General features: G+C 42.5%; 1 protein-coding gene across 1 annotated transcript; it reads left to right on the forward strand.

The window, feature by feature from the left end:
- Nucleotides 1–17,650: 17,650 nt before the first annotated feature.
- Nucleotides 17,651–24,532, forward strand: LOC129707472 (CCN family member 2-like). Its single transcript, XM_055652523.1, has 5 exons — nucleotides 17,651–18,177; nucleotides 19,401–19,617; nucleotides 20,567–20,815; nucleotides 22,165–22,379; nucleotides 23,576–24,532. The coding sequence occupies exons 1-5, from the start codon at nucleotides 18,115–18,117 to the stop codon at nucleotides 23,825–23,827; spliced, it is 996 nt and encodes a 331-aa protein (XP_055508498.1). The 5' UTR covers nucleotides 17,651–18,114; the 3' UTR covers nucleotides 23,828–24,532.
- Nucleotides 24,533–26,428: the final 1,896 nt, after the last annotated feature.

The raw sequence follows: 26,428 nt of genomic DNA on the forward strand, positions 1-26,428 counted from the left end.
GATGTTTCGGGTCGAGACCCATCTTCAGGCTCTGAAGAAGGGTCTCGACCCGAAACACCACCCACCCATTCCTTCTCTCCAGAGATGCTGCCTGTCCCGCTGAGTTACTCCAGCATTTTGTGTCTGTTTTCGGAATCATAGTGAAGTTCTGCTGAGTGTTTCCTTTTTCCTTGTGTTTTCTATGGGAACAATTTAATACATTTGAAAGTGTTAAGGTATTGCCATGCAGTAGAGTAGATAAAACACACATAATGTTCCTTTGGCAAACTTGGTGCTTTGCAAATACTTGGTTTCCATGATTTAATTCAACAAGACGAAGAAAAATAAATGAAATCAAATTTTCCTCGACTGACTTAAAAACATAGATGATTTTCAGAGGCCCTAATCAAAAGGTGATTTTTTTTGTCTTACTTCCTGGAGACAAGTATGTCCAAAGTCTATGATGTGCCAATTGAAAGTATAAAGTAGTTCATAAGTATCATAGAACAGTGCAGGTACAATGTTTGTGGCGAGCATGATGCCTTGTTCATCGAAAGAGGGAGCACATTACGCCAATTTTGGCCTCCCTTCACTGGCTCCCAGTGCACTTTCGAGTTCATTTTAAAATTCTTTTATTTGTTTTTAAATCATTGAATGGCCTCGCCCCGCCTTACCTCTCTGAGCTGCTCCACCTATATGCTCCTACCCGGTGCCTCAGGTCAGCGGATCAGCTGCTCCTTGAGGTACCAAGGTCTAAGCGGAAGCTCAGAGGGGATAGAGCCTTTTCTGTTGCTGCCCTGGCACTCTGGAACACCTTGCCGCTGCAGATCAGACAGGCCCCTTCACTGTCCATCTTTAAATCCTCCCTAAAAACTCACTTTTATTCACTGACTTTTGACACTGGCTGAGACATTGTTCCTGTTTTAGTGCTTTTAAGGTATTTTAATTTTTACTGTTTTTATAGTCCTGTCGTCTTAATGGTTTTAGTAGTTTGTAATAACTTTTTGTTGACTTCCCATGTACAGCACTTTGTGGTAACTGATGTTGTCTAAAAGCGCTTTATATAAATAAAGTTATTATTATTATTATTATTATTATTATTATTATTATTATTATTATTATTATTATTATTATTATCTGCCTGCACATGATCCATATCCCTCTATTCCATGCATTTCCATATGCTTATCTAAAAGGTTAAATGCCACTATTATATCTGCCTCCACCACCCCTGGCATTATATTCCAGGCCTCCACCACTCACTGTGTAAAAAAACTTGCCCCACACATCGCCATTAAACCTTTCCCCTCACACCTTCCAGCTAAGCCCCCTAGTGTTGGATATTCCCACCCTGGGAATATTGCTCTGACTGTCTACCCATTCTCCCCCTCTCATCATTTTATATACATCTATCACGTCTCCTCTCGACCTCTGACGTTGCAGAAATGAGCAGTTCAAGTTTATCCAACCTCTCCTTGTATCTGAAACCCTCTAATCCAGGCAGCATTCTGGTAAGCCTCCTCTGCACCCTCTCCAAAGCCTCGATATCCTTCCTGTAATGGGGCGACCAGAAATGCATGCAATACTCCAAATGCGGCCTGACCAAAGTCTCGTGGAGTTGCATGATATCTTCCTGTTGGGAAAGAGAAATGAAGTCCTCACTGATTTCAGATAAATCCATCAAATTGAGGAGAAGATTACACAGGTATGTCAAGCACTTGCTGGCCTTCTCTGCGCAAATATTTTACATTTATTTTTAAACTGCTTATCCCTCTATTCCATGCATTTCCATATGCTTATCTAAAAGGTTAAATGCCACTATTATATCTGCCTCCACCACCCCTGGCATTATATTCCAGGCCTCCACCACTCACTGTGTAAAAAAACTTGCCCCACACATCGCCATTAAACCTTTCCCCTCACACCTTCCAGCTAAGCCCCCTAGTGTTGGATATTCCCACCCTGGGAATATTGCTCTGACTGTCTACCCATTCTCCCCCTCTCATCATTTTATATACATCTATCACGTCTCCTCTCGACCTCTGACGTTGCAGAAATGAGCAGTTCAAGTTTATCCAACCTCTCCTTGTATCTGAAACCCTCTAATCCAGGCAGCATTCTGGTAAGCCTCCTCTGCACCCTCTCCAAAGCCTCGATATCCTTCCTGTAACGGGGCGACCAGAAATGCATGCAATACTCCAAATGCGGCCTGACCAAAGTCTCGTGGAGTTGCATGATATCTTCCTGTTGGAAAGAGAAATGAAGTCCTCACTGATTTCAGATAAATCCATCAAATTGAGGAGAAGATTACACAGGTATGTCAAGCACTTGCTGGCCTTCTCTGCGCACATATTTTACATTTATTTTTAAACTGCTCTTTGCAGCTATTGAACACTAATGCCATTGATGGCATTTCTGTCATTTGTTGAACAATTTATCTGCATTAACATTAATACGTGTTTATGATATATCTTGTACATTTGGAATATAATTGGATCAGTGTAGGTATTTTGTAGAAAATAAAACCATTTGCTTCCTTTTTTTTTGGAATACGAAGGGCCAAATGGCCTCCTCCTCCACCTATTTTCTATTTTCTATGTTTCCAGTTCAAATCATGGTCAGCTCTTTCCCAGACATGGAAGGAATTGACTGTAGATTGTTCCAGTTTGTTGAAAATATTTTTTAGACTTGTAAAGTTTGATCACTTGAAAGAAGGAATTTACTGTTGAATGAAATGCTTGTTAGAAGACGGAAACATAGAAAATAGGTGCTGGAGTAGGCCATTCAGCCCTTCGAGCCAGCACCGCCATTCAATATGATTATGGCTGATCATCCAAAATCTTGCTTTCTCCCCAAATCTCTCGATTCCGTTAGCCCAAAGATCTATATCTAACTCTCTCTTGAAAACCTTCAAGAATGTTAGTGAATCTCACCCTTTTGGTGGCTTGTGGGTTGCTCATTTGACCCCCTCGCATCTATTTTTTACTTTAAATGTTATCTCCAGAGACTGTACAAATTCATTGCCTGTTGCTGAAAGAGAAGTTCACATTTCCCTTTCACAGGCATGATCAGAAATGATTTCCCCCCCCCAGAAATGATTGGAGTACTCTTTAAAGAAAATTATGGCACTTACAAAAATAAACCATGTCCAGATTTTACTCAGAAAAAAATATCTTTGGCACCAAACCTTATTTTTCATTCCTTTGTGTCGGAAAGTACTGGCTGTTCATTCAAGAAGGAATCCGGATTATGGCATGGTACTTTGTACCCATGGTGAGCTTTTTTGAGGTTGGAAACATCTGTAAGGCTTTAATTTTCCTGCTAGAATACCGTTTATTTCAGTTTATCCTGAACACAACAATGTTTTTTAAATATTTATTAGCAACATCGAAATGATAATTTGTCGAGGAAATCAAAGCATTCTACGTCTGGGTATAAAACATTTGTGAATGCATTTTATTCTTATGTCATCCTTTTTGTAGTCTTGTCAACATTTGCTGGCTTCCCCCTTGGCAATGAATATGTAGTTCCAAGTCCATTTGTAACTATATGGATTGCATAGATGTTCAACACAGCATGGTGGTGCAACGGTAGAGTTACTGCCTTACAGCGCCAGAGACCCTTCTTCGATCCTGACTACGGGTGCTTGTCTGCACGGAGCTTGTACGTTCTCCCCGTGACATGCATGCATTTTCTCCTGGATCTCCAGTTTCTTCCCACGCACCAAAGACGTACAGGCGTGTAGGTTAATTCTCCTGGTGTATTAAACTAATCTCATCTTCAATAACATAATTCAAGCTCAAGATTCCAGCATCTAAAGGCATTAAAAACATTTGATAGGCATATGGATAGGATAGGTTTAGAGAGAGATGGGCCAAATGTTGGCAGGTGGGATTAGTGTAGGTTGGGCATCTTGGCTGGCATGGAAGGTGGGGCTGAAGGGCCTGTTTCCATGCTGTATGCAGTATGAATCTATTAATGATTTGTGATTTCTTATGTCCTAATTTAAAGGAGTAACTAACTGGTTAACAATATCAAAACTTATAAAACATATTTTTTATCATAAGCTATGCACTTGCTGAAGACAATGATAGATATCTTACATTTTTACGAACAATTGAGAAATATCATTTTTTTGTAATCTGTGGCTTAGTAATATTTTCCAAGGTTGCACTGATAGATGAAACATCTCAAGTGAATCTTGTTTCAAGATCATTCATGCAGTGTCTTTCACAAGTTAAATCTCAAACACCTTCATCATGCTTGGTACTTGGAACACTATTCATCAACATCTAACATCTTCCATAGCATCTCCCCTCTTGCACATGGCAACTCACTATGGAAATTGTTCCCATTGATTCTAGTTGCGTTCGCATAGCTCATCCAACAATTGGTCTTCCAACAATTGAAAAGGAGAAGGACTACTGAGAACAAAAGGGAAGGATGGCATGGTGGCACGGCAGCAGAGTTGCTGCCTTATAGCACCAGGTTCGATCCTGACTACGGGCGCTGTCTGTGTGGAGATTGTACGTTCTCCCTGTGACCGTGTGGGTTTTCTCTGGGTGCTCCGGTTTCCTCCCACACTCCAAACATGTACAGGTTTGTAGGTTAATTGGCTTCGGCAAAATTGAAATTTGTCCCTAGTGATACAGCGCGGAAGCAGACCCTTTGGCCCACCGAGTCCTCAGAGAAACATTGATAATTCCAGGATTATCTCCCTGGAAATAAGGGTATTAGGTATAAAGAGAAGATAGACACAAAAAGCAGGAGCAACTCAGCGGGACAGGCGGCATCTCTGGAGAGAAGAAATGGGTGATGATTCGGGTCGAGACCCTTCTTCAGATATAAAGAGAGGTTGAATAAAATTGGATAGTTTTCTGCGGAACTTTGAGGACCTGATATAAGTAGATAAAATTATGAGAGGCATAAATTGGGTAGACAGAGGGAATCTTAAGGGGCTGTCCCACTGTGGCAACCTAATTGGTGAGTTTAGGGGAGTTTGAAAAAGTGTCATGTAGAAGACCTCCTTTGACCTCCTTCGACTATGTTGAAGACTATCTACAACTACCTTCGATTACCTTCGACTACCCTCGATTACCTATAACTAACATGCCGACCTACCACAACCCACTTCGACTAAACCTACGAGTAATAAAATATCGATTTTTTTCCACGGCGACCTTTTTTTACTCGCAGGCATTTTTCAGCATGTTGAAAAATACGCCACGACCTAGCTGAGGCCTCGAGTACGCGGGGACTACTCTCGAGCATGAAGGAGAGTTACAAAGACCTCCTGGGACCTCGCGTCGACCATGCTGCGAGTATGAGTTGAGGGAAAACTCTTCTAAACTTGCCAATTAGGTCGCCGCAGTGGGACAGCCCCTTTATCCGCTGGGGTGGAAATGTCAAAGACTAGAAGGCATTGCTTTAAAGACAGAAGGGGCAATGTTTAACGGAGATGTGCGGGGTAAGTGCTTGGAGTGCAATGCCAGTAGTGGTGGTGGAGACAGAGGTAATAGTGGCTTTTCAGAAGCCTTTAGATAGGCACATGTAGGGAATGGAGGGGTATGGATGAGATTAGTTCAGGGTGATATCATATTTGGCAAGGGCTTTGTGGACTGAAGGGTCTGCTCCTGTACTACACTATTCTATGTTCTATGATAAATTCTGAACCACCGTGACACAATGAGGTCAAATATATATCGATTATACTCACAATAGAGCATTTTGGAAGGTATACAAAAATGCTGGAAAATCTCAGCGGGTGAGGCAGCATCTATGGAGCGAAGGAAATAGGCAACATTTCAGGTCGAAACACTTCTTCAGATTTTGGAAGGTATGATTGATGTTTCTTGCTTTACTGGAACCGGGCAGTTTCTTCCATTTATCAGTACAACTATGGTATTCTGCCAAAACCACCACCTTTCATTTTGTCCAGATAGTGTTTCAACTGAAACATTTAAAATAACACCATAAAACTCACTTTGGTCAGGACTGATTTATCCAAGTGGATTGAAGGTTTCCCGCAAACAGACTGGTCAGGAAATTCAATGCCTAATGTCAGCAGGCGAACTAACTGCTAAGATAAATAGGATGTAAAAGTCTTATGGCAGCAAATTATCTGATGATTGAACAACAGTAACAGGAATGGCACTGTCGTGTCAGTCCACGTAACTTCAGTATGTTGCCAGCGTGGATGTGAAAAACAAAGATGCATTTCTGCATGGAGCTGTAACAACCTGAGTTCACGTGTGACTCTGCACTTTGGCCTTCAGTTGCCTCAGCACGGATTTGAGCACATTGGAACAGCTCTACTTTATGTCTTTTCCCAGCAGAATTTGACGAGAGTGATTTTCTGTGTACATTCTATGAGCAATTCCACAAGCAATTCCAATATCTCATGTAGGAAAATGACATTTAAAGGCAGCGCAGTGCTTGAGTGGCTGCCTTACAGCGGCAGAGAGCAGGGTTCGATCCTGACTATGGTGCAGTCTGCATGAAGTATGTATGTTCTCCATGTCACCATGTGGGTTTTCTCCGGGTGCTCCGGTTTTCTCCCACACTCCAAAGACGTGCAGGTTTGTAGGTTAATTGGTTTCTGTAAATTGTCCGAAGTGTGTAGGATGCGAAATTGGGCTAACATAGAACTTGTTTAGTTTTGTTTATTGTCACGCGTACAAAAAACTGAAGAGCTTTCGTAAGGGTGATTGTTGGTCGGCGCTGACTCGGTGAGACAAAGGTCCTGTTTCTGCGCTGTATCTCTAAACTAAAATAACTAAACTAAACTAAACTAAAACTAGACACTAACCATAGACAGGGAGTTCTTGACTTGTAACCTGCACTGTACTGCAGTGTATTTCTACAGCTTTCCTAACATGGATAAATTGTATGCGTTGCTACTGGCTGCAAAACCACCTTTTGGATTTTGCAAGAATATGTTGCTTTGATAAAAATGTATGGAATCCAGGTATCATTTCCTTCCTTTACTTCAAAACATTTGGCTGATTATTGGCATTTATCCAGAAGACAGAAGGCCAATGTCAATTCCAAACATCTGGTTTGCAGCTGTTCTGATTCACTCATTTGCTGGGCAAAACAAAATAATAACAGAAAGTCAAAGTGAAGATTAAAAGATCTTTACAATAGCCAATGTTACAATTTGGATATGTTAAGGATTGCACGAATGGCATTTAGTTCAAAGATAGTGCAGGGAAACAAGTCTCTGTGTCGCATCAAAAGATCACTTTCAACTTGAAAAAATATAAAAGGTTTATATGGGATGTGGAATAAGATACATTAATATTTTAGAATTAGTTACTAAATATTAAAATATGCTTCAGATGTTTATAAATTAGGTATACAATTGTGCAAAAGCATCAACTGGTACAAAAGATCCCAATGAAACTGGGAAAATGTGAAAAGTAATTAGATTTCAAATTTAGTTTTTAGTTTAGTTTTAGAGATACAGCATGGAAACAGGCCCTTCAACCCACCAAGTCCATGCTGGCCATCAGTCACCCATTCACACTAGTTGTATGTTATCCCACTTTCACCCCCCACTCCCTACACACTTGGGGCGATTTACGGAGGCCAATTATCCTACAAAACCGCACACCTTTGGGATGTTGGAGGAAAACAGAGCACATGGAGAAAATCCAAGTGGTCACAGGGAGAACATGCAAACTCCACACAGGCAGCATCCGAGGTCGGGATCGAACCTGGGTCTCTGTCGCTGTGAGGCAGCAGCTCTACCTTTCAGCAAGTGAACGAAATTTTCAAATGCAGGGAGCAGATCGAAAGAGAAGAACAGACGGTCCACATTATCCACTGTTCTGCTTATCGCAGAGAAGCCTGAATCCTGCTGGAACACAGAGCAGGAACAAGGGCTGAATGATCAACTGTGAGTTGGCCAAATTGAATCTAAACAAACCATTAGCATGAACCAATATATTTTGACTAATTTCAGACCAAGCCTCAAAGAAAACTCCAAGGGAGCTTGAAAAAAAGATTGTTTCATTTAAAAATATTGAATTGTAGGTTATTCTTATTCACTCAATGTAGGTAAAGTGTCATGGGCTAACAGAGAACAATAGAGTAATATAGCACGGAAACAGGCCTTTCGGCCCAACTTACCCATGTCATGATGCCCCATCTTAGTTAGTCCCATTTGCCAACATTTGGCCCATATCCCTCTAAACCTTTCCTAAACCTGTATCTGTCCAAGGGTCAGTGTATGTTGTTATAATACTTGCCTCAATACCTCTTCAGGAAGCTCGTTCAATATACGCACCATCCTCTGAGTGAAAAAGTCGCCCCTCAGGTTTTTATTAAATCTTTCCTCTTTCACCTTAAACTCATGTCCTCTGATTCTTGATTCCCCTATCCTGGGTAAAAGGCTCTGTGCACTCACCCTATCTATTCCCCTCATAATTGTATATATCAGCCTCCTGCATTCTAAGCAATAAAGTCCTAGTCTGCCCAGCCTTTCCCTATAGCATAAATTCTTGACCCGCCTAGCCTGGGTCCTCTGTCCCACTGCCACTGTGCGTTTCCCCATTATTTCACAGTCAAACGTTAGTTATTGAATGTCTTCTGTATTTCTCAAAGACCGTCACAATTTTTCACAAACAATTGACATCCATTTTTAATTATCACCATCTACTTATATCCATGAAATCTTAGACTTTATAGATACAGCACGGATACAGGTTCTTTGGCCCATTGAGTCCATGCTGACCAGCAATCAGCAACTGGATGTTGTACACCAACTCTCCATCCTACACACGAGAGACAATTTTACAATTTTACCAAAGCCAATTAACCTAGGGGCTAGTGGAGTCAGGGTTTTTTGGGGAGAAGGCAGGCACGGGTTATAGATAGAGGACAATCAGCCATGATCACAATGAATGGCGGTGCTGGCTCGAAGGGCCGAATGGCCTTATCCTGCACCTATTTCTATGTTTCAAACCTGCATGTCTTTGGAGTGTGGGAGCTAACCAGAGCACACAGAGAAAAGCATCGCAGGTCACGGGGAGAATGTACAAACTCCGTACAGACAGCACCCATAGTCAGGATCGAACCTGGGTCTCTGGCATTGTGAGGCAGCAACTCTACTACTGTGCTGCCCCTTCTACTGGTGCACACTTACCATCTGTCCAAATCTGTTCCCGAAACTACAATATTGTGCGAAGACTAACTAAATGCAAAGTGCACAGTTTAAATTGAATTTGCCTCTAACTTGCCAACAACAACTTGGGTTTAAATTCATTTCAATATCCAAAAATTTTGGGCCATGTTTTCCAGAACCACACCATGGAACAGAGGAAGCAATAGAGAGGAGATGAATAGAGAACAGCCACGCTGTTTCCAGTGCATAATCAAAGAAGCCGGAACTCGTGGCAGAAAACTGAACAGAAGCCATTGCCACTAACTTTCCGCCATTCAATCAATTTTCACTAATTCACTCCCGCACTTTGGCTCCACCTACCATCGAACCGCTGATCCCGAGCCTTCTTTAAATATTTGGTGCACCACTGGTGCTGTAACTCAAAACGTATTGCTTTCACATTTGAGATACTCTTGTAATCTTAGGTGACAGATTTATTAAGTGTGCTGCTGTCAGGATCAACTAAGTAGAAACAGTTTTAAAAATCTGACGCGCAATTTCAAACACTTGCCCCGGTGTTTTTTTTGCAGCAACTTTGCCAACGCACCTGGATGTGTTTCTCGTGGCTACTGAAAAGATCAAGCCGGTGGCAGCTATTCATAAAGCCACCTGCACTCAAGCTCAGTGTAAAAGGCAAAACATCCTGATTACTATAAAACTCTGATCTTGGATCTGGATGTGTGTGTATTTATTTGTTTGTGTGCGATCACATCTACTCAAAGAAACGACGCGCTAACAGGAATATTTTTACATATTCCGGTAGCGATTTACTCCCTGGAGTAAAAAAAATCCGCTTACCAAAAATATTCGAGCTTTATTTCTTGAGTTATTTATGAAAATGTTCACAAATGTTTGAAAATAAATGAGATGGGCACCTCACAATGGCTCTGCTCGCGCTATATTCCACGCGCTGCGAGTGACATTAGCCTCTGACCTCTCTACCCCCCTCCCTCTGCGCTCTGGATTGAAGCCGCTGAAGTTCTTTGGTTGACGTCTTCTCTCGCAGCCCGCTCGCCCGCCCGGCTTCCCTCCTCCTCTCCCCTCCTCTCCCCCCCTCCACTCTTCTCTCTCGTTCCTAGCGTGTGTAGGATAGTGCGAATGTATGGGGTGATCGCTGGTTGGCACGGACTCCGGTGGGCCGAAGGGCCTGCTTCTGCTCTGTATCTCTAAAGTCTAAAGTAAAATAAAAAGCTCACATTCTATATTTACTTATTATTCCAGCACTCTTAATTGTTCAATACCTGAAAAATATTGTTGGACAATCATTTCATCATATTCAAAAAAATTGTATCATAAATCAATGAATGCTTCGAAGACTTTCATTAAAATAATAGTAGTGCTTTCATTAAAAAAAGTAGAGTATGCAATGTTATACAACCACAATAAATCACCATAGAGAGGCATACAGCTGGGAAACAGGCCCTTTGGCCCCACTTGTCTACACTGACCAAGTTGCCCCATCCATGCTAACCCCACCTGCTTGCTTTTGGCCCATATCCTTCTAAACCTGTAGGAAGGAACTGCAGATGCTGGTTTAAACCAAAAATGTGGAGTAACTCAACGGGTCTTACAGGATTTCTGGAGAAAGGGAATAGTTGGCGTTTAAGGTCGAGACAAGTCTTCAGACCAGAAACGCCACCTATTCCTTTTCTCCAGAGATGATAACTGACCCATCTGAGTTACTCCATCTTCCTTCTAAACCTCTCCTGTTTATCTATTAAAATTGCCAGCTGTATTTTCCAGTCAACAAATAATGGTTGCAATACATACAAGCAGGTTCGGGTATTGGTAAAATTAATGCGTATACATGGTCATGTTTATTTTGGAGCGTTTTTTTTATAGAGTTCTCAAAAATTATATCTTGATGATGTCAAGCACATAGAAACATGGAGCATTGAAGTATAGGAGCTGGAGCAGTTCATTTATTCCTTCGGGCTAGCTCTGCTATTTAGTACAGACATGGGCAATCATCCAGCTCGGAATCTTAAATTCCTGCTCTTTTCCCATAGCCCTTTCATGCTTTTTGTTTTGATGTTGTGAACGGTGTACTTTGTAAAATAACGCTTTTTTTGGTTCACATTGAAAGGGATTTCCCATCATCCCATAAGAATTTTTGACACAATTTGATGACTACCCTCCAGGGTAATGTGTCAGTGTTGTGCTCTGCTTGGTACATTCAATAAGTTGTACTTGAGAAAAGTTGTTAATTATGACCTCTAAATTCCTGGCATGATGTTCTGCCATGAGAAGACTTGGAAACTGCGAGTCGGTAATACATGCAAGCTGAACTGAATGACTAGGATTTATTTTCACCAATTTGGGTGATTTTTAAGTAAGTGATTAGAATACATCACAGACATATTGAAGAAAGAGCCAGGGTAAGTTTTAAAATATCAATTAAAACTGGCAGAGATAAAAGAGCACATATGAAAACAATATTGACCTCGAGTAAACGTTTATTTAATAAACACTAAATAGTTTGAATTGTACCAAAGATTCATGATTTTTTTTTAAATTAAATTAAATTAAAGGAAAATTTAAAAACAAATCAAATTATATATTCAGAAGATATAAAATACCGTAGAATTGATAACATTACTGTTGCATTAGGGTTCAATAGAATGCCCAAATAGTTCTACCAGCTGTGCCATGGTTTGACCTCGACAGTTGCACATTCTTCCTGTGACCGCGTGGGTTTCCTCCAGGTGCTCCGGTTTCCTCCCACAACACAAACACACATATCATGTGAGCTTGTAGGTTAACTGACTGCTGCAAGAGTGAGATAACACAGAACCAGTGTGAACGGGTGATTGATTGTCGATGGTGGCTCAGTGGGCTGAAGGGCCTGTTTCCAAACTGTATCTTTCAATCAAAGAGGATACTAATTCCTAAAAGTGAATATGTGCAGGGGTCTTCATCAGCCAGAGTATTGGCTATAGAAGTTGGGATATTATGTTACAGTTGTATAAGACGTTGGTGAGGCCATATTGTTCAGTGTTACACACTCTGCTGTAGGAAGGGGATCATTAAGCCCAAAATAATACAAGGATGTTGCCACAATTTGATGACGAGCTACAGGGAGAGGTTGGACAGGCTAGGACATTATTCCTTGGAGCGTAGTCGGCTGAAAGGTGATCTTGTAGAGCTGTATAAAACCATGAGGGGAATGGGTATGGTGAATGTATAATGTATTTTACCCAGGAAGGGCAATCAAGAACCTGAGGACACATATTTAAGGTGATGGGGGGAAGGATTTAATGAGAACCTAAAGGACAACCTTTTCACTCGGAGTATGGTATTTATATGGAATGAATTGCCAGAGGAGATAGTTAAAGCAGATACAACAAGAGTATTCAAAAGACTCTTGGGCAGGTACATTTAATATATTTAAGGTGATTCGAGGGACCAAATGTGGGCCAATGGTATTAGCTTAGATGGGGTACCTTGGTTGGCATGGACAGGTTGGGCCAAAGTTGGCATGGCCAAGTTGGGCCAAAGATTCCATGGTTCTAACACCACAAACAAAATCTTCCTTGGGCCACTGATCAAAGCTGCCAGTTCTCAATTTCTTGATTTTGATATTTCACTTTGCAGCGTCCTTTCAAGTCTCAGTCGGCCTCAAAAACCTTGGAAAAATATTGAAATTTGGGGATAATCTGCAATTACTCTTAGGAATAAAGACACACAGTGCTGGAGTAATCTAGCAGGTCAGGCAGCATCCCCAGAGAACATGGATCGGTGATGTTTCAGGTCTTCAGTCTGGAGAAGGGTCTTGAGTCTGAAGAAAAAGGACCCAAAATGTCACCTATCCATGTTCTCCAGGGAGTTTGCTGCTGGACATTTCAGCACTTTGTGTCTTTTTCTGTTAACCAGCATCTGCAGTTCCTTGTATCTGAAATTACTGTTAGTGTTCTCTCAATCTCAATCATCATTAAAGGATTATGCTCACACTTCAGTTGAAAAGTTTCTTTGGCTGTGGTACAGAACCAGATAATGAAATCATAATCATAATAATGACTGTTTTAAGTTGTCATTGTGTTTTTAAATTGTTTTTTGTAGTCGTTCCAACGTTCTGTACGAGTAGGGTATAGGTACCATAATTTGATGATTCATTGTTATTTAAATGTCATGGGAGTTATACCACTTTAGCTAACTACAATAGTTCAATTCACATGCTGGACTGCCGAGGTTAGCAAGTTCTATTCTCCAAAGAACTTTTGTGAACTACTTGATTGTTTTTGGCCCAAACCGTTCAGAATACATCGACTTCAATTGAATAAATTTGTCAAGTTGCAATTTTGATTCAGGTTGTAGGTTGGGTTTAATCCAACACTATGTAATGTAATGCTGAGGCTCTGTAAGGCGCTGGTCAGGCCGTATTTGGAATATTGTGAGCAGATTTGGGCACCATATCTGAGGAAGGATGTGCTGGCTCTGGAGAGGGCCCAGAGGAAGTTTACACGAATGATCGCAGGAATCAGTAGGTTAACATGTGATGAGCGTTTGACGGCACTGGGCCCGTACTCGCTGGAGTCGAGAAGAATGTTTCATGGAAACATACAGAATAATAAAAGGCTTGGATAGAGTGGATGTGGAGAGGGTGTTTTCACTAGTGGGGGAGTCTAGGTCTAGAGATCATAGCCTCAGAATTAAAGGACATTATTTTAGGAAGGAGATGAGGAGGAATTTCTTTGGTCAGATTGTGGAGAATCGGCGTGGCCCATTCTTTGCTGGACAGAAGGCTGTGGATGGAAACACAGATATAAAAGGATGGATAGATGGATGTGGAGATAGATTCATAGTGGGGGAGTCTAGATAGAGATCATAGATCAGAATAAAGGACATTAGATAGAGGAGATAGGATAGATTGATAGATCGATAGATAGATAGATTCTTTGCCAGATAGGCTGATAGATAGATAGATAGATAGATAGATAGATAGATAGATAGATAGATAGCCTTTTATGATCTTATGATAACCACCACACATCTGCATGCAACGGTAGGATCACAGTAACTGTGCTATGGTCTAATAACTGTGCTGTGACTAATTTGTGTTGTGAAGAAAAGTAATGGGTAGGTGGTAATGTTTTCAGACAGATGAAGTTGTTAAGTAACGCAGTTAAGAACATTACTACTTTGCCCAAAATTTCTTTATTTTTGCTAGGGTAGGGGAATCAAGAGCTGGAGGTAGTAGGTTTAAGAGGTGAGGGGAAAGATTTAATATGAACGTCAAGGCTCAACTTCTTCACACAGAGGGTGGTGGGTATATGGAATAAGCTGTCAGAGAAAGTAAATGAGGCAGATATATTAACGTCATTTAAAAGAAATTTGGACAAGTGCAATGATAGGAAAGGTTTAGAGGGATATGGACCAAATGTGGGCAAAATGGGACTGCTTAGATGGGGCATCTTGGTTGTCATTGACAAGTTGATCTGAAGGGGCTTGTTTCCATGCTATATGACCCTGTGACCATATAATCTTGAGAGACATGAAATAAATTGTTAAGGGATGGATAATTTAGTGAACATGGAAACAGGCCCTTTCGCCCACTGAGTGTGCACCGAACAGCAATCACTTGTACAGTAGTTTTATCCTACACACTAGGTATAATCTGGCCAATTAACCTACAAACCTACACATCATAGAGCCATAGAATCATAGTCATAGAGTGTGGAAACAGGGCCTTCAACCCAATGCCAACACGGCCAACATGCCCCATCTACACTAGACCCATCTGCCTGCATTTGGCCCATATCCCTCTAAACCTATCCTATCCATGCATCTGTCCAAATGTTAAATATTATGATAGTACCTGCCTCAACTACCTCCTCCAGCACCTCGTCTAATATACCTACCGCTGTTTGTGTAAAAAAGTTGTCCCTCAGGTTCCTATTAAATCTTCCCCCCGCCCCCCTTCACCTTGAATCTACGTCTTTGGAATGTGGGGGGAAACTGGAGCACCTGACATTGCTACCTTATAGCGCCAGACACCCAGCTTTGACCCTGACAATGGGTGTATGGAGTATGGATCTTCTCCCTGTGACCACGTAGGCTTTCCCCGGGTGCTCCGGTTTCCTATTCAGGCTGAGTTACTTCAGCACTTTGTGTCTGTTTTTGTTGGCGAGGTGTCTTTGTGGCACCTAATCAGATTAGTAGATAATTCATCCTCTCTGATGTTTGTAAGACTTTTCTAAATGGAAATTGACTTCTGACCCCTCAACAACTTTATTTTTAAGTGTTTAAGATCGGTGTCATAATCATTGGAAAATAATAAAATGCAACCTATGTTTAAATTCTTGCTTTGATCTCGGTAATTTAAGTCAAGTCAAGAGAGTTTGTTATCATGTGTCCCAGATAGGACAATGAAATTCTTGCATGCTGCAGCACAACAGAATATGTAAACATAATACAGAACAGGAGATAAAAGTTCAGTGTGTCTATATAGCATAGACTATATTATACACAATAAATAAACAGATAAAGTGCAATAGGCTGTTATTGTTCAGAGTTTGTTTGATGGAGAGTTTAATAGCCTGATGGCTGTGGGGAAGCAGCTGTTCCTGAACCTGGATGTTCCAGATTTCAAGCTCCTGTAGCTTCTTCCCGATGGCAACGGAGAGATGAGTGTGTGGCCAGGATGGTGTGGGTCTTTGATGATGCTGCCAGCCTTTTTGAGGCAGCGACTACGATAGATCCCTTCGATGGTGGGGAGGTCAGAGCCGATGATGGACTGGGCGGTGTTTACAACTTATGGCTTTTTCTTCTAGAGAAAATAGGAATTGATCACAAATGAAGACTTTCAGAATTTGCATTAAAGTAGCACAGAAATGTAGGCAAGATTAAGAAACCATGAATGAAAATTGATTTTGTATGAAATTACACAGGCTCGGGACTACTTACAATTGACTGCTAAATGTGTTCGAAGTTAAGTACAAAGAATGTATTAAATATTTTTATCACCATACAATGTAATGTAATACAACATGTTAAATACTTCCCAAATCCCCTCAAAAGTGAATTTATTATGCTTTTCAAGATTTAAGATGTCTTAAAGCATTTTATAACTAATAAATTATTTTTCAAAGTGATCTTGGGAGTCATAGTGATACAGTGTCGAAACAGGCCCTTCTGCCCACACCAGCCAACATATCCCAGCTGCACTCCAACCTTCCCGCGTTTGGTCCATATCCCTCCAAACCTGCCCTATCCATGTGCCTGTCTAACTGTTTCTTAAAGGTTGGGATAGTCCCCGTCTCATAGCAGGAATATTAAAGTCACAAGGTCATAAGTAATAGGAGCAGAATTAGGCCATTCGGCCCATCAAGTCCACTCCGCCATTCAATCCTGGCTGATCTATCTCTCCCCCCTAACCCCATTCCCCTGCCTTATCCCCATAACCCCTGACACCCGCACTAATCAAGAATATGTCCATCTCTGCCTTAAAAATATCCATTGACTTGGCTTCCACAGCCTTCTGTGGCAATGAATTCCACAGATTCACCACCCTCTGACTAAAGAAATTCCTCCTCATCTCTTACCTAAAGGAACGCCCTTTAATTCTGAGGCTATGACCTTTAGTCCTAGACTCTCCCATGAGTGGAAACATCCTCTCCACATCTACTCTATCCAGGCCTTTCACTATTTGAAGGAAGGAATTCTTTGTGCAGTGAATGTGTAAAGGGTTAACTGGGGGTTGTCCTTTGGGGAAGTTGGTCTTATATTCATTGGAGTTTGGATTAACGAGAGATAATCTCATTGAGACATAAAGATCATGTGAGGATTTGATAGTATAGATCACAATGTATCTCCTCTCCAGATGAACTGGAAACACATCTTCAGAAAGTGGAGTTACCCAGTTAAGACAATAATAAGACGAATCTCTTCTCTCTGACGAGGGTCTATTTTTGGAATTCTTTACCAAGAGAGATAGGGAGCTTGAGTCAGAGAATACATTAAATCTGGAGATAGACACAAAAAGCTGGAGTAACTCAGCGGGTCAGGCAGCATCTATGAAGAAAAGGGATTGGTGACGTTTTGGGTCGAGATCCTTCTTCAGACTCAAGAGTCAGGGGAAAGGGAAAGGAGAGATATAGAAAATACATACGACAATTGAATGAAAAATGTGCAAAGAACAACGGTGATGAAGGAAAGTGAAGCCCACAATGGTCCATTGTTGGCTGTGGGCTAGGTGATAACCAGTTACACAGACAGTGAAACTCAACAGGACTACAGTGAAACTATTACAACGACTAGGATTGGGGAAGGTAGGAGAGAGAGGGAATGCAAGGGTTACTTGAAGTTAGAGAAATCCATATTTCTTTGTTAATATTTAAATATTTAAAACATCTATTTAGTTTGGCAACAAGCTGCGGGTTTGTTGTCTGCGGGCTTGATTTAAGAGAGAGTTATTAGACTTAGCTCTTTGGGCTAAGTGATTAAAGGGATATAGGGAGAAAGCAGGAACGGGGCACTGATTTTGGATGAGCAGCCATGATCATATTGAATGGGGGTGCTAGCTCGAAGGGCCGAATGGCCTACCCCTGCACCTACCTATCTTCTATGTTTCTAAATACTTATGCCTGCATGAAAGACGGAAGGATCGATTTGCAATCAGATGCGATTCGTGAATGACGTTGCCAGGCAGAGTGATGTGTTATGATCTGACACCTTGTGCACCGGTAACCGCGCAACTTTCCGCTTGGGTCTTTGTTATTCAATAACAAACTGGACCACATGTTAGCGAATGTCAGAATGTCAGTAGATATCTGGAATGCGGACAAACCTGGTTCAGTTCCAGGGCTGTCTGGGTCTGGGATCCAGCCTGTGATTAACGTCACTCCTCGCTATAAATACAGCGTCTTCCCCGGGCTCGTTAGAAGCTGCGAACTTAAAAAAAACACACACAGCAGCTTTGCTAAAGACTCCGCGTTTTACTGCTTCGCACCGACAGGGCAGAACGGAGCAGCATGTGGAATCTCGGGGTTAATAGCGCGTTAGCCGTTTATATTCTCCTCTGCAATGCATGCAAGGTGAGATTGCGGCCCTTTGCTCTACATATGTTTCCACTTAATTAGATTCTGTGCCAGTTTGTCCATCCACTATCAAGAGATGCTGCTGCACCCGCTGAGTTTCTCCAGCAATTTTGTGTACCTTCGATATTCCAGCATCTGCAGTTCCTTCTTGAACACTATCAAGAGATGTCCAGTGTGATTGCAGTTGTATAATATGTATTGTGCAGGAAGGAACTGCAGATGCTGGTTTAAACCGGAGACAAACAACAAAAGCTGGAGTAACTCTGCGGGTCAGGCAGCAACTCTGGAGAAAATGTATATATAGGTAAACCCTTCTTCAGACCATGGATAAGATCCATATGTAATGTTTTGATTTGTAATAACTACACCAGCAGGGAAGACATTAATGATTCGCCTTGTTAGTAAAGTCGCCTTCCAGTATAGTCCCTGATGGACTCTTCGGGAGCGATGACCACAAGATACAAGGTACAAGGTTCTGCTATTTTTTTATTTTCTTTGAGATGATTTAATATATGCCCTGTGGTTTATGTCACTTATAATGCAGCCAAAACCTTCCAGGCGCGTGTGGTGGATCTGTATACGTTCTCCTCTCTCCACTTTCTTTCACGGGTATTTGAACGAACTTTATTCTCACTTCCAGCAGTCTAACTATAATCGAGACTGTCCTCCAGGAGATGTTTACTTAGAGCGGCGCAGAGGCGCAGTTGCTGCCTCGCCAGCGCCAGAGAAGCGGGTTCGATCCTCACCTCCGGTGCTGTGTTTTCCGGTTTTTCAAAAAAAAACTTTGGAAATTTGGAATATAATGACTTTTCATTTTTTTCCAGTTTAATTGAGATAGTTTGTATCGATTTACTGTTTTTGCATAATATACCTTATTTAAAGACTGTAGGTTAATTGGCCTCTGTACAAATATGCTTCTAGTGTGTAGGGAATGGGTGTGAACGTGGGATAACATAGAACCAGTGTGAATGGGTGATCGGTGGGTCAGTATGGACTTGGTGGGCCGAAGGGCCTGTTTCCACCATGCTGTATATCTAAAACTAAATTTAACATAGAACCAGTGTGAGTGGATGATTGATGGTTAGTATGGACGAAGTGGGCCGAAGGGCCTGTTTCCATGCTCTATCATTCAATTCCATTCAATGTCTAGCTCGTATCTTGCAACGTGTGCTTGCCACACAGTTCCATGACACTTTAATGACTGCCGTCCTCTCCCGCAGGTTGGTGCCCAGCCTTGCCTCTACCCCTGCCGCTGTCCCCGGATCCCACCCCGCTGCCCTCCGGGGTCTTCACTGGTTGCCGACCCCTGCGGTTGCTGCCGGGTTTGTGCGAGACAATTAGGAGAATACTGCACCAGATCGGACGTGTGCGACCCTGAACGGGAGCTCTACTGCGACTACAGCAACAGCTACGCTGGCAACACAGGGATCTGTACCTGTAAGTTGAAGGATACCGAGTCTGAGCGTGTTTGTGGGAGAGAGATGGGGGTGAGAGGAGGCTTGTGCAAGGAAGGTCCTTTCACTCCGTGAAGCAATAAACAAACTTTAAACCAACAATAAACAATGAACTGCAGATGCTGTACAACAGAGTACTTGTGTAACTCAGCAGGTCAGGCAGCATCTCTGGGAAACAAAAGACACAGATTACTGGAGTAACTGAGCAGGTCATGCAGCATCTCTGGAGAGAAAAGAGACACAAGCTGTCGGAGTTGCTCAGTGGGTCAGGCAGTCACACTCGAGTATTGTTTGTAGTTTTAATCGGTTGATATAGGAAAGATGTTCACGCTGGAAAGGGTGCAGAAAAGATTTACCAGGATGTTAACATAGTTCGAGGGCCTGAGCCGTAGGGAGAGGTTGAGCAGGCTAGGACTTTATTCTTTGGAGTGCAGGAGGATGAGGGGTGATCTCATAGAGGAGTACAAAATCATGAGAGGAATAGATAGAATAAATGCATTTTTTTTTTTAACCCAGAGTAGGGGAATCGAGAACCAGAGAACATGTGTTTAAGGTAAGGGGGGAAATATTTAATTGGAAGCTGAGGGCTAACTTTTTTACAAAAAGGGTGGTGGGTGTATGGAACGAGTTGCTGGAGGAAGTAATTGAGGCAGAGACTATCACAATGTTTAAGAACCATTTAGACAGGTGTAGGGATAGGACAGGTTTAGAGGGATATGGGCCAAATGCAGGTAGGGGGGACCTAGTGTAGATGGGACATGTTGGTCGGTGCGGGCAATGTGGTTGCAGGCCACAACATGCAGGATTCTGTTGTAATATATACCAGTGGATGTACTTAGATGTTATGGTGTGTTTTAACGTATTGAGAAGTGCAACAATGCAGAACAGATTAAATGAGATATGAATGATGAACATTTTTAAATTGTGTCTAGCGCTTGAAGCTGGAACTTGTGAATTCAATGGGGTGCTCTATAAGGATGGTGATGTATTCCAGCCCAGCTGTAAACATCACTGTTGGTGTTCAGACGGAGGAATTGGTTGCATTCCACGCTGCAGTGAAGACATCCGCCTACCCGGCCCGGATTGTCCTCATCCAAAACGTGTGGAGATCCCTGGAGAATGCTGTCCTCAATGGATATGTGAGAAGCAAGACAATGGTATCTTTGGCAATGCCTTGGCAGGTACACTAAGCATAATTCACATTATTCCCTTATCATGTATCTGTACACTGTGGGTGGCCCAATTGTAATCATGTATTGTCTTTCCACTGACTGGTTAGCAGGCAACAAAAGCTTTTCACTGTACCTCGGTACACATGACAATAAACTAAACTAAACTTAACTAAACATACTCTGAGATGATAATGCACAGAGAATAAAGTTCCTGGTTGGACTGTGGAAGTGAGGAGATAGATATGTTAGCAGGTAATTGATAAGATGCAGCTTACTGATGGGGAAGATGAAGGGAACAAGGACATTCTTGTACAGACAGGTAGAAAAGCCATTGTTTGAACTGCTGCATGAATCAGATGAGATTGGTGAAGGTAATAATGTATGTAATCAGTGTCATTTTGGCAGCACATCTCCAGGCCTGAGATGAGGAAAAACGTTTTCACCCAGAGGGTTGTGAATGTGTGGAGTTCTCTGCCACAGAAGGCAGTGGAGGCCAATTCGCTGGATGTTTTCATGAGAGAGTTAGATATAGCTCTTAGAGCTAACGGAATCAAGGGCAGTGGAGGACTGTCAGCTTGCCCGATGGCAAGTGGGCCCCTGATGAAGTGGGCTCCCTTTGTCTCCTGGCAACCAATAATTTTAGACCCAGTCTGCCACTGACCAAGGGATATGGGGGAAAAGCAGGACTAATCTCCTCTGTCTGCACATGATCCATATCCCTCCATTCCCTTCATATCCATGTGCCTGTTTCCAGTGATTGGAGAGTCTCGGACCAGAGGGCACTGCCTCAGGATAAAAGGCCGAACCTTCAGAATGAAGAAGTTGAATTCCTTTAGAGACGGGTGATGAATATTTGCAATTCATTGCCACGGATGGCCGTGGAGCCTAAATTATTGTGTATTTTAAATACAGAGATTGATGGGTTCTTGATTAGTAAAGGCAGAAGGCAGGAGAATGGGGTTGAGAGGGAAATATTGATCAGCCATGATCGAATGGTGGGGTAAGCACAATGGGCCGAATGGCCTGATTCTGCCCCTATGTCTGATGGTCTTCTGGTCATATCTAAAAGCTTCTATTAGAGCCATGCAACCTACAAACCTGTACGTCCTTGGAGTGTGGGGGGGGGAAGCCAGAGCACCCGGAGAAAACCCATGGAGAATGTAGAAACTCCATGCAGACAGCATCCCTGTAGTCAGGCTTGAACCTGGGTCCCTGGTGTTGTAAGGCAGCAGCTCTACCGCTGCGTCAATGTGCCACCCTATCGTTATTTCACAGGTTGAATATATGGATGTATTGTTGGTTTGATCAAATATGAATGACGCGGAAATACCTGAGGTTGTTGTCCACTTCATCCCCAGCGTTCAGATCGGAGGCATTCAACGGACGATATCCCTCCAGTGTGCTTTACAATTGCCTGGAACAGAGCAGTGGGTGGTCTGCCTGCTCCAGGAGCTGTGGCATGGGGATCTCCACACGGGTTTCCAATAAGAATCACCGCTGCGTTCTGGAGACACAAAGCCAACTTTGTCTAGTGAAGCCATGCCAACAGGATCATGCAAGGCCAGCCTACACGGTGAGTAATCACCAGCCAATACACAGTGAATGGACCACCACATGGTGGGAGGAGGGCGATGTCCATTGTTGCCGATGGTCAGCTATAACCAGGTGAGGCGGGTAGAGTTTAACCCGTCCAGGAGGGAAGAAACAGGACATTGGGGGGTTAAACAAGTGGGAATTCACAGGGCTGGAAGTGGCAGAACATCATTAGTGATCGGGCCCGGGACTCACGCCAACTCCATGTTACTCCTTCTCTCCCCGATCCTGCAACCTGAGGCTCCCTCCACATGGTGCCAGCTCTATGGGTAACCTGGCGGAAGTGGAGGGGCAGTGTATGGGGGGGGATCGGTCTGCTGTAACCAAAATCCGCCAGTTAGAGGTCAGTTATTGCGAGGGTTTACTGTAACCTGGTCGTCAGTGAGGTTGGTGTTGCAATGTTTTGTTTGTAATAAGATTTTATAACAATGATGGCCCTTCGGCCCATTAAGACCACGCCGACCAGTGATCCCCGCACGCAGAAGGGATTGTCCCACTTTCACAACTTAATTCACAACCTTTTTTACTCTGGGACATTTTTCATCATGCTAGAAAAACGCCCCGACCTACCTGATGCCACGAGTACCTACGACCCCCTACGACCTCGTGATGATCATGCTGCGAGTATGAGTCAAGGGCAGACTTGGCAGAGGTCGTGAATTAGGTCGTGAAAGTGGGACAGGCCCTTAACACAATCCTACACACTAAGGACAATTTACACTTTACAGAGGCCAATTAACCTACAAACGCGTATGTTTTGGGGATGTGGGAGGAAACCAGAGCAGCTGGAGAAAACCTTGCGGTCACGGGGAGAACACACAAGCTTCACACATACAGCACCCGCAGTCAGGATTGAACCTGGATCTCTGGTGCCGTGAGGCAGCAGCTCTACCGGCTGGGAAATTACGCAATTATTAGAATTTATATTGAACTAAAAACTACATGGTCTATTCTCAAGCTGAATTATTGCACTTAATTGGTGTGTTCTTCCTGTGGCTATCCTTGATTGGACTTTACTGGCTTTGTCTTGCACTAAATGTTATTCCCTTATCATGTATCTGCACACTGTAAAGGGCTCGGTTGTAATCGTCTTTCCGCTGACTGGTTTTCACTGTCCCTCGGTACACGTGTCAATAAACTAAACTAAACTGAACTCTGCCTGCGTCCCGTTTACAGGGGAGGAGGTTTTGCAAGCCGACTACAAGAGCACTTCAACCAACTCACTTTGAATACAACAACTGCGTCAGTTTGAAGAGTTATCGGCCCACCTACTGTGGGTCTTGCTCTGACAATCGCTGCTGTACTCCATACAAAACTGGAACACAGAGCATCGAGTTCGTATGCCAGCACGGCAGGGTTGTCCACCAGTCAATGATGTTCATCATCACCTGTGCCTGCCATTATAACTGCTCACACGCTTACAAATAATGGGATCCGTTCAACATACAGCAGCAACAGGAGCTGTTTATTCCCATGCAAGACTTCTCATGTAAAAAACAAAGTTGCTTTATTGAGCGTTTAAATATGTGACCCGTTTCCAAACAATTCAAATAGAATATTTTTTGTCAAGAGTTAAGTCAAGTCGAGCGTGTTTTATTGTCATATGTCCCAGATGGAACAATGACATTCTTACTTGCAGCAACTTACTTTGAACAACTTCTGGGTTTAATGCACAATTCAGCCATTTTTAATGTGCAGGAAGGAAATGTAGATGCCGCTTTATCCAAAAGATACACACCAACAGCTGGAGTAACTCAGCGGGTCAGGCAACATTATTGGAGAAAAGGAATAGGTGACGTTTTGGGTCGAGACTCTTCCTCAGACTCTGATGTCTCGACCCGAAACGTCACATGTTCCTTTTCTCTGGTGATGCTGCCTGACCCGCTGAGTGACTCCAGCTTTTTGTGCCTAGTATCTTCAGTCATTTTAATATTGTTTCTAGTGCTAAATAGCACATCATCTCCATAACAAAATAGATTGGTGATCACCTTAAGTTACTGCATATCAATAATTAACCGCTTCAATATTCAAAGTCTTTGTTACGAGAATTTGAGGTTATAGGTTGCACTGTTGTTCTGTGGTGAGAAACAAGCACAGAAGGCCACTGAGAAGAAACACAAAATACTTGAGTAACTCAAGTCAGTCAAGTCAGTTTATTTGTCACATCTCTACGGATGTGGAGTGAAATTTTGGAATGCTCGCGGATTTTGTGGACAAACAACAAAAGTCTGACCTAAAAAATCATAACACACATATTCTTTTCTAATTTTGGAAGGAAAAACGTTCTGTAGAGATAGTCCCTGGTGAGATAGGCATTTACAGTCCGAATTGCCTCTGAACTCCTACTCCCAGTTCAGGCACATCTCTGTGACATTTTGAGCCCTTATTTTTCAGGAAGTCTGACCAGAAAAACTTCACCCATCTCCTTGAGTCTGCCAGGCCTGCTGAATTAGAGCTTTGGTGCCTTAAACCTGCAATTCCTTGTTCAAAGAGCTTTTGCCTTGGTATTTTCATTGGTAAAGATGTCATTGAGGTCTGCTGGTAGGAAATCCAATAGAGAACGAGGCTCAGGGCATTAGACAATAGACAACAAACAATAGGTGCAGGAGTAGGCCATTCGGCCCTTCGAGCTAGCACCGCCATTCAAACTGATCATGGCTGATCATCCCCAATCAGTACCCCGTTCCTGCCTTCTCCCCATATCCCCTGACTCCGCTATCTTTAAGAGTAAAGCAGGCTGTGGGGAAGAGTTGAGAATTAGAAGGGGTGCAAAGGCCAATATTGAGTTAAGGGACTTGGTGAAGTGGGTTCTTCAGCAGTGAGGTTGAGCCGACTTGTCATGGGTCCTATGAGGTTAAAGGTGAGTTGGCAATTGCGTCAATGGTGATGAATGTTGGGTTTGGTTGGTCTTGGCAGATGAGGGGGTCAGGAAGGGAGAGTGAATTCGAAATTTTGGCGTTTCTACTTTTATAATTTGTTGCTTTTTATGCAAAGTGTAGATGCTAATGGACCATCACGGTTTGCCATCCCAAAGTGCAGACACGAGGAACTGCAGATGCTGGTTTATAGAATAAAGTACCGTGTTAGAGTAACACAGCGGGTCAGGCTGCATCTCTGGAGAACATGGAGAAGCGACGTTTCGGGTTGGGTCCCATCTCAATACATATTTATTAAACCGTGAGCGCCCTCTGCTGACAAGATTATAATGCACCATTTACAGAGCATGTTCCTACACCGACAATGGTCCAAAGTGAATGTGAGATATGACACATTTTAAAGAGGAAATAAGTTGCATCTTTGTCAAGAATTCAACAATTTATTTTGAAGTAAACAGAGCAATACAATATTTTGTTATATCATTAATTAAAAGTAATATTATGCATAATACCAGTGTGCATTCTAAAGCCTTTTGCTTGAAAAATGTATTTTATGTAAATTTCTGTACACATTTCCCTGAATTGTTTTTATGTAATAATCATCCATTTAACTATTTGTCAATGCTTCTAACTATGTATGTTACAGGTTGTGTAGGGATGATTAACTTTGTATATAAAATTACCGTTGTCATTTAGAGCTGCATTTTCATCAAAAAACAAGTTCTAATTTCTGTAAGAGGGGGTCTGAAGAAGGGTCTCTATCAGAAACGACACCCATTCCTTCTCTCCAGAGATGCTGCCTGTTCCGCTGAGTTACTTCAGCTTTTAGTGTCTATCTAGTTTCCTGGAGATAGACACAAAGCACTGGAGCCTATCGCAGTTTTCTGACAGGTAACGGCAGGTGAAAGGAAGGTTGGGAATGAGTTGGGTTTGGAATGAGTCAGGGAAGGTGTGAGAGGTGGGGTGGATGTGGAGAGGCGGTGTAACAGCAAGGCACGGTAGTACTAATCGTAATGGTAAGTAATGTTAATAGTAAGTTTCTCTAATTAATCAGAAAGTACAGGACATAGAATATTGAACCAGCAGAGGCTGAATCCAGGTACATCAGAGGGACTGTGCAGGAAGGAACTGCAGATGCTGGTTTAAACCGAAG

This window comes from Leucoraja erinacea, chromosome 21 (genome assembly GCF_028641065.1).
Source record: "Leucoraja erinacea ecotype New England chromosome 21, Leri_hhj_1, whole genome shotgun sequence".
Taxonomy (NCBI): Eukaryota; Metazoa; Chordata; class Chondrichthyes; order Rajiformes; family Rajidae; genus Leucoraja; species Leucoraja erinaceus.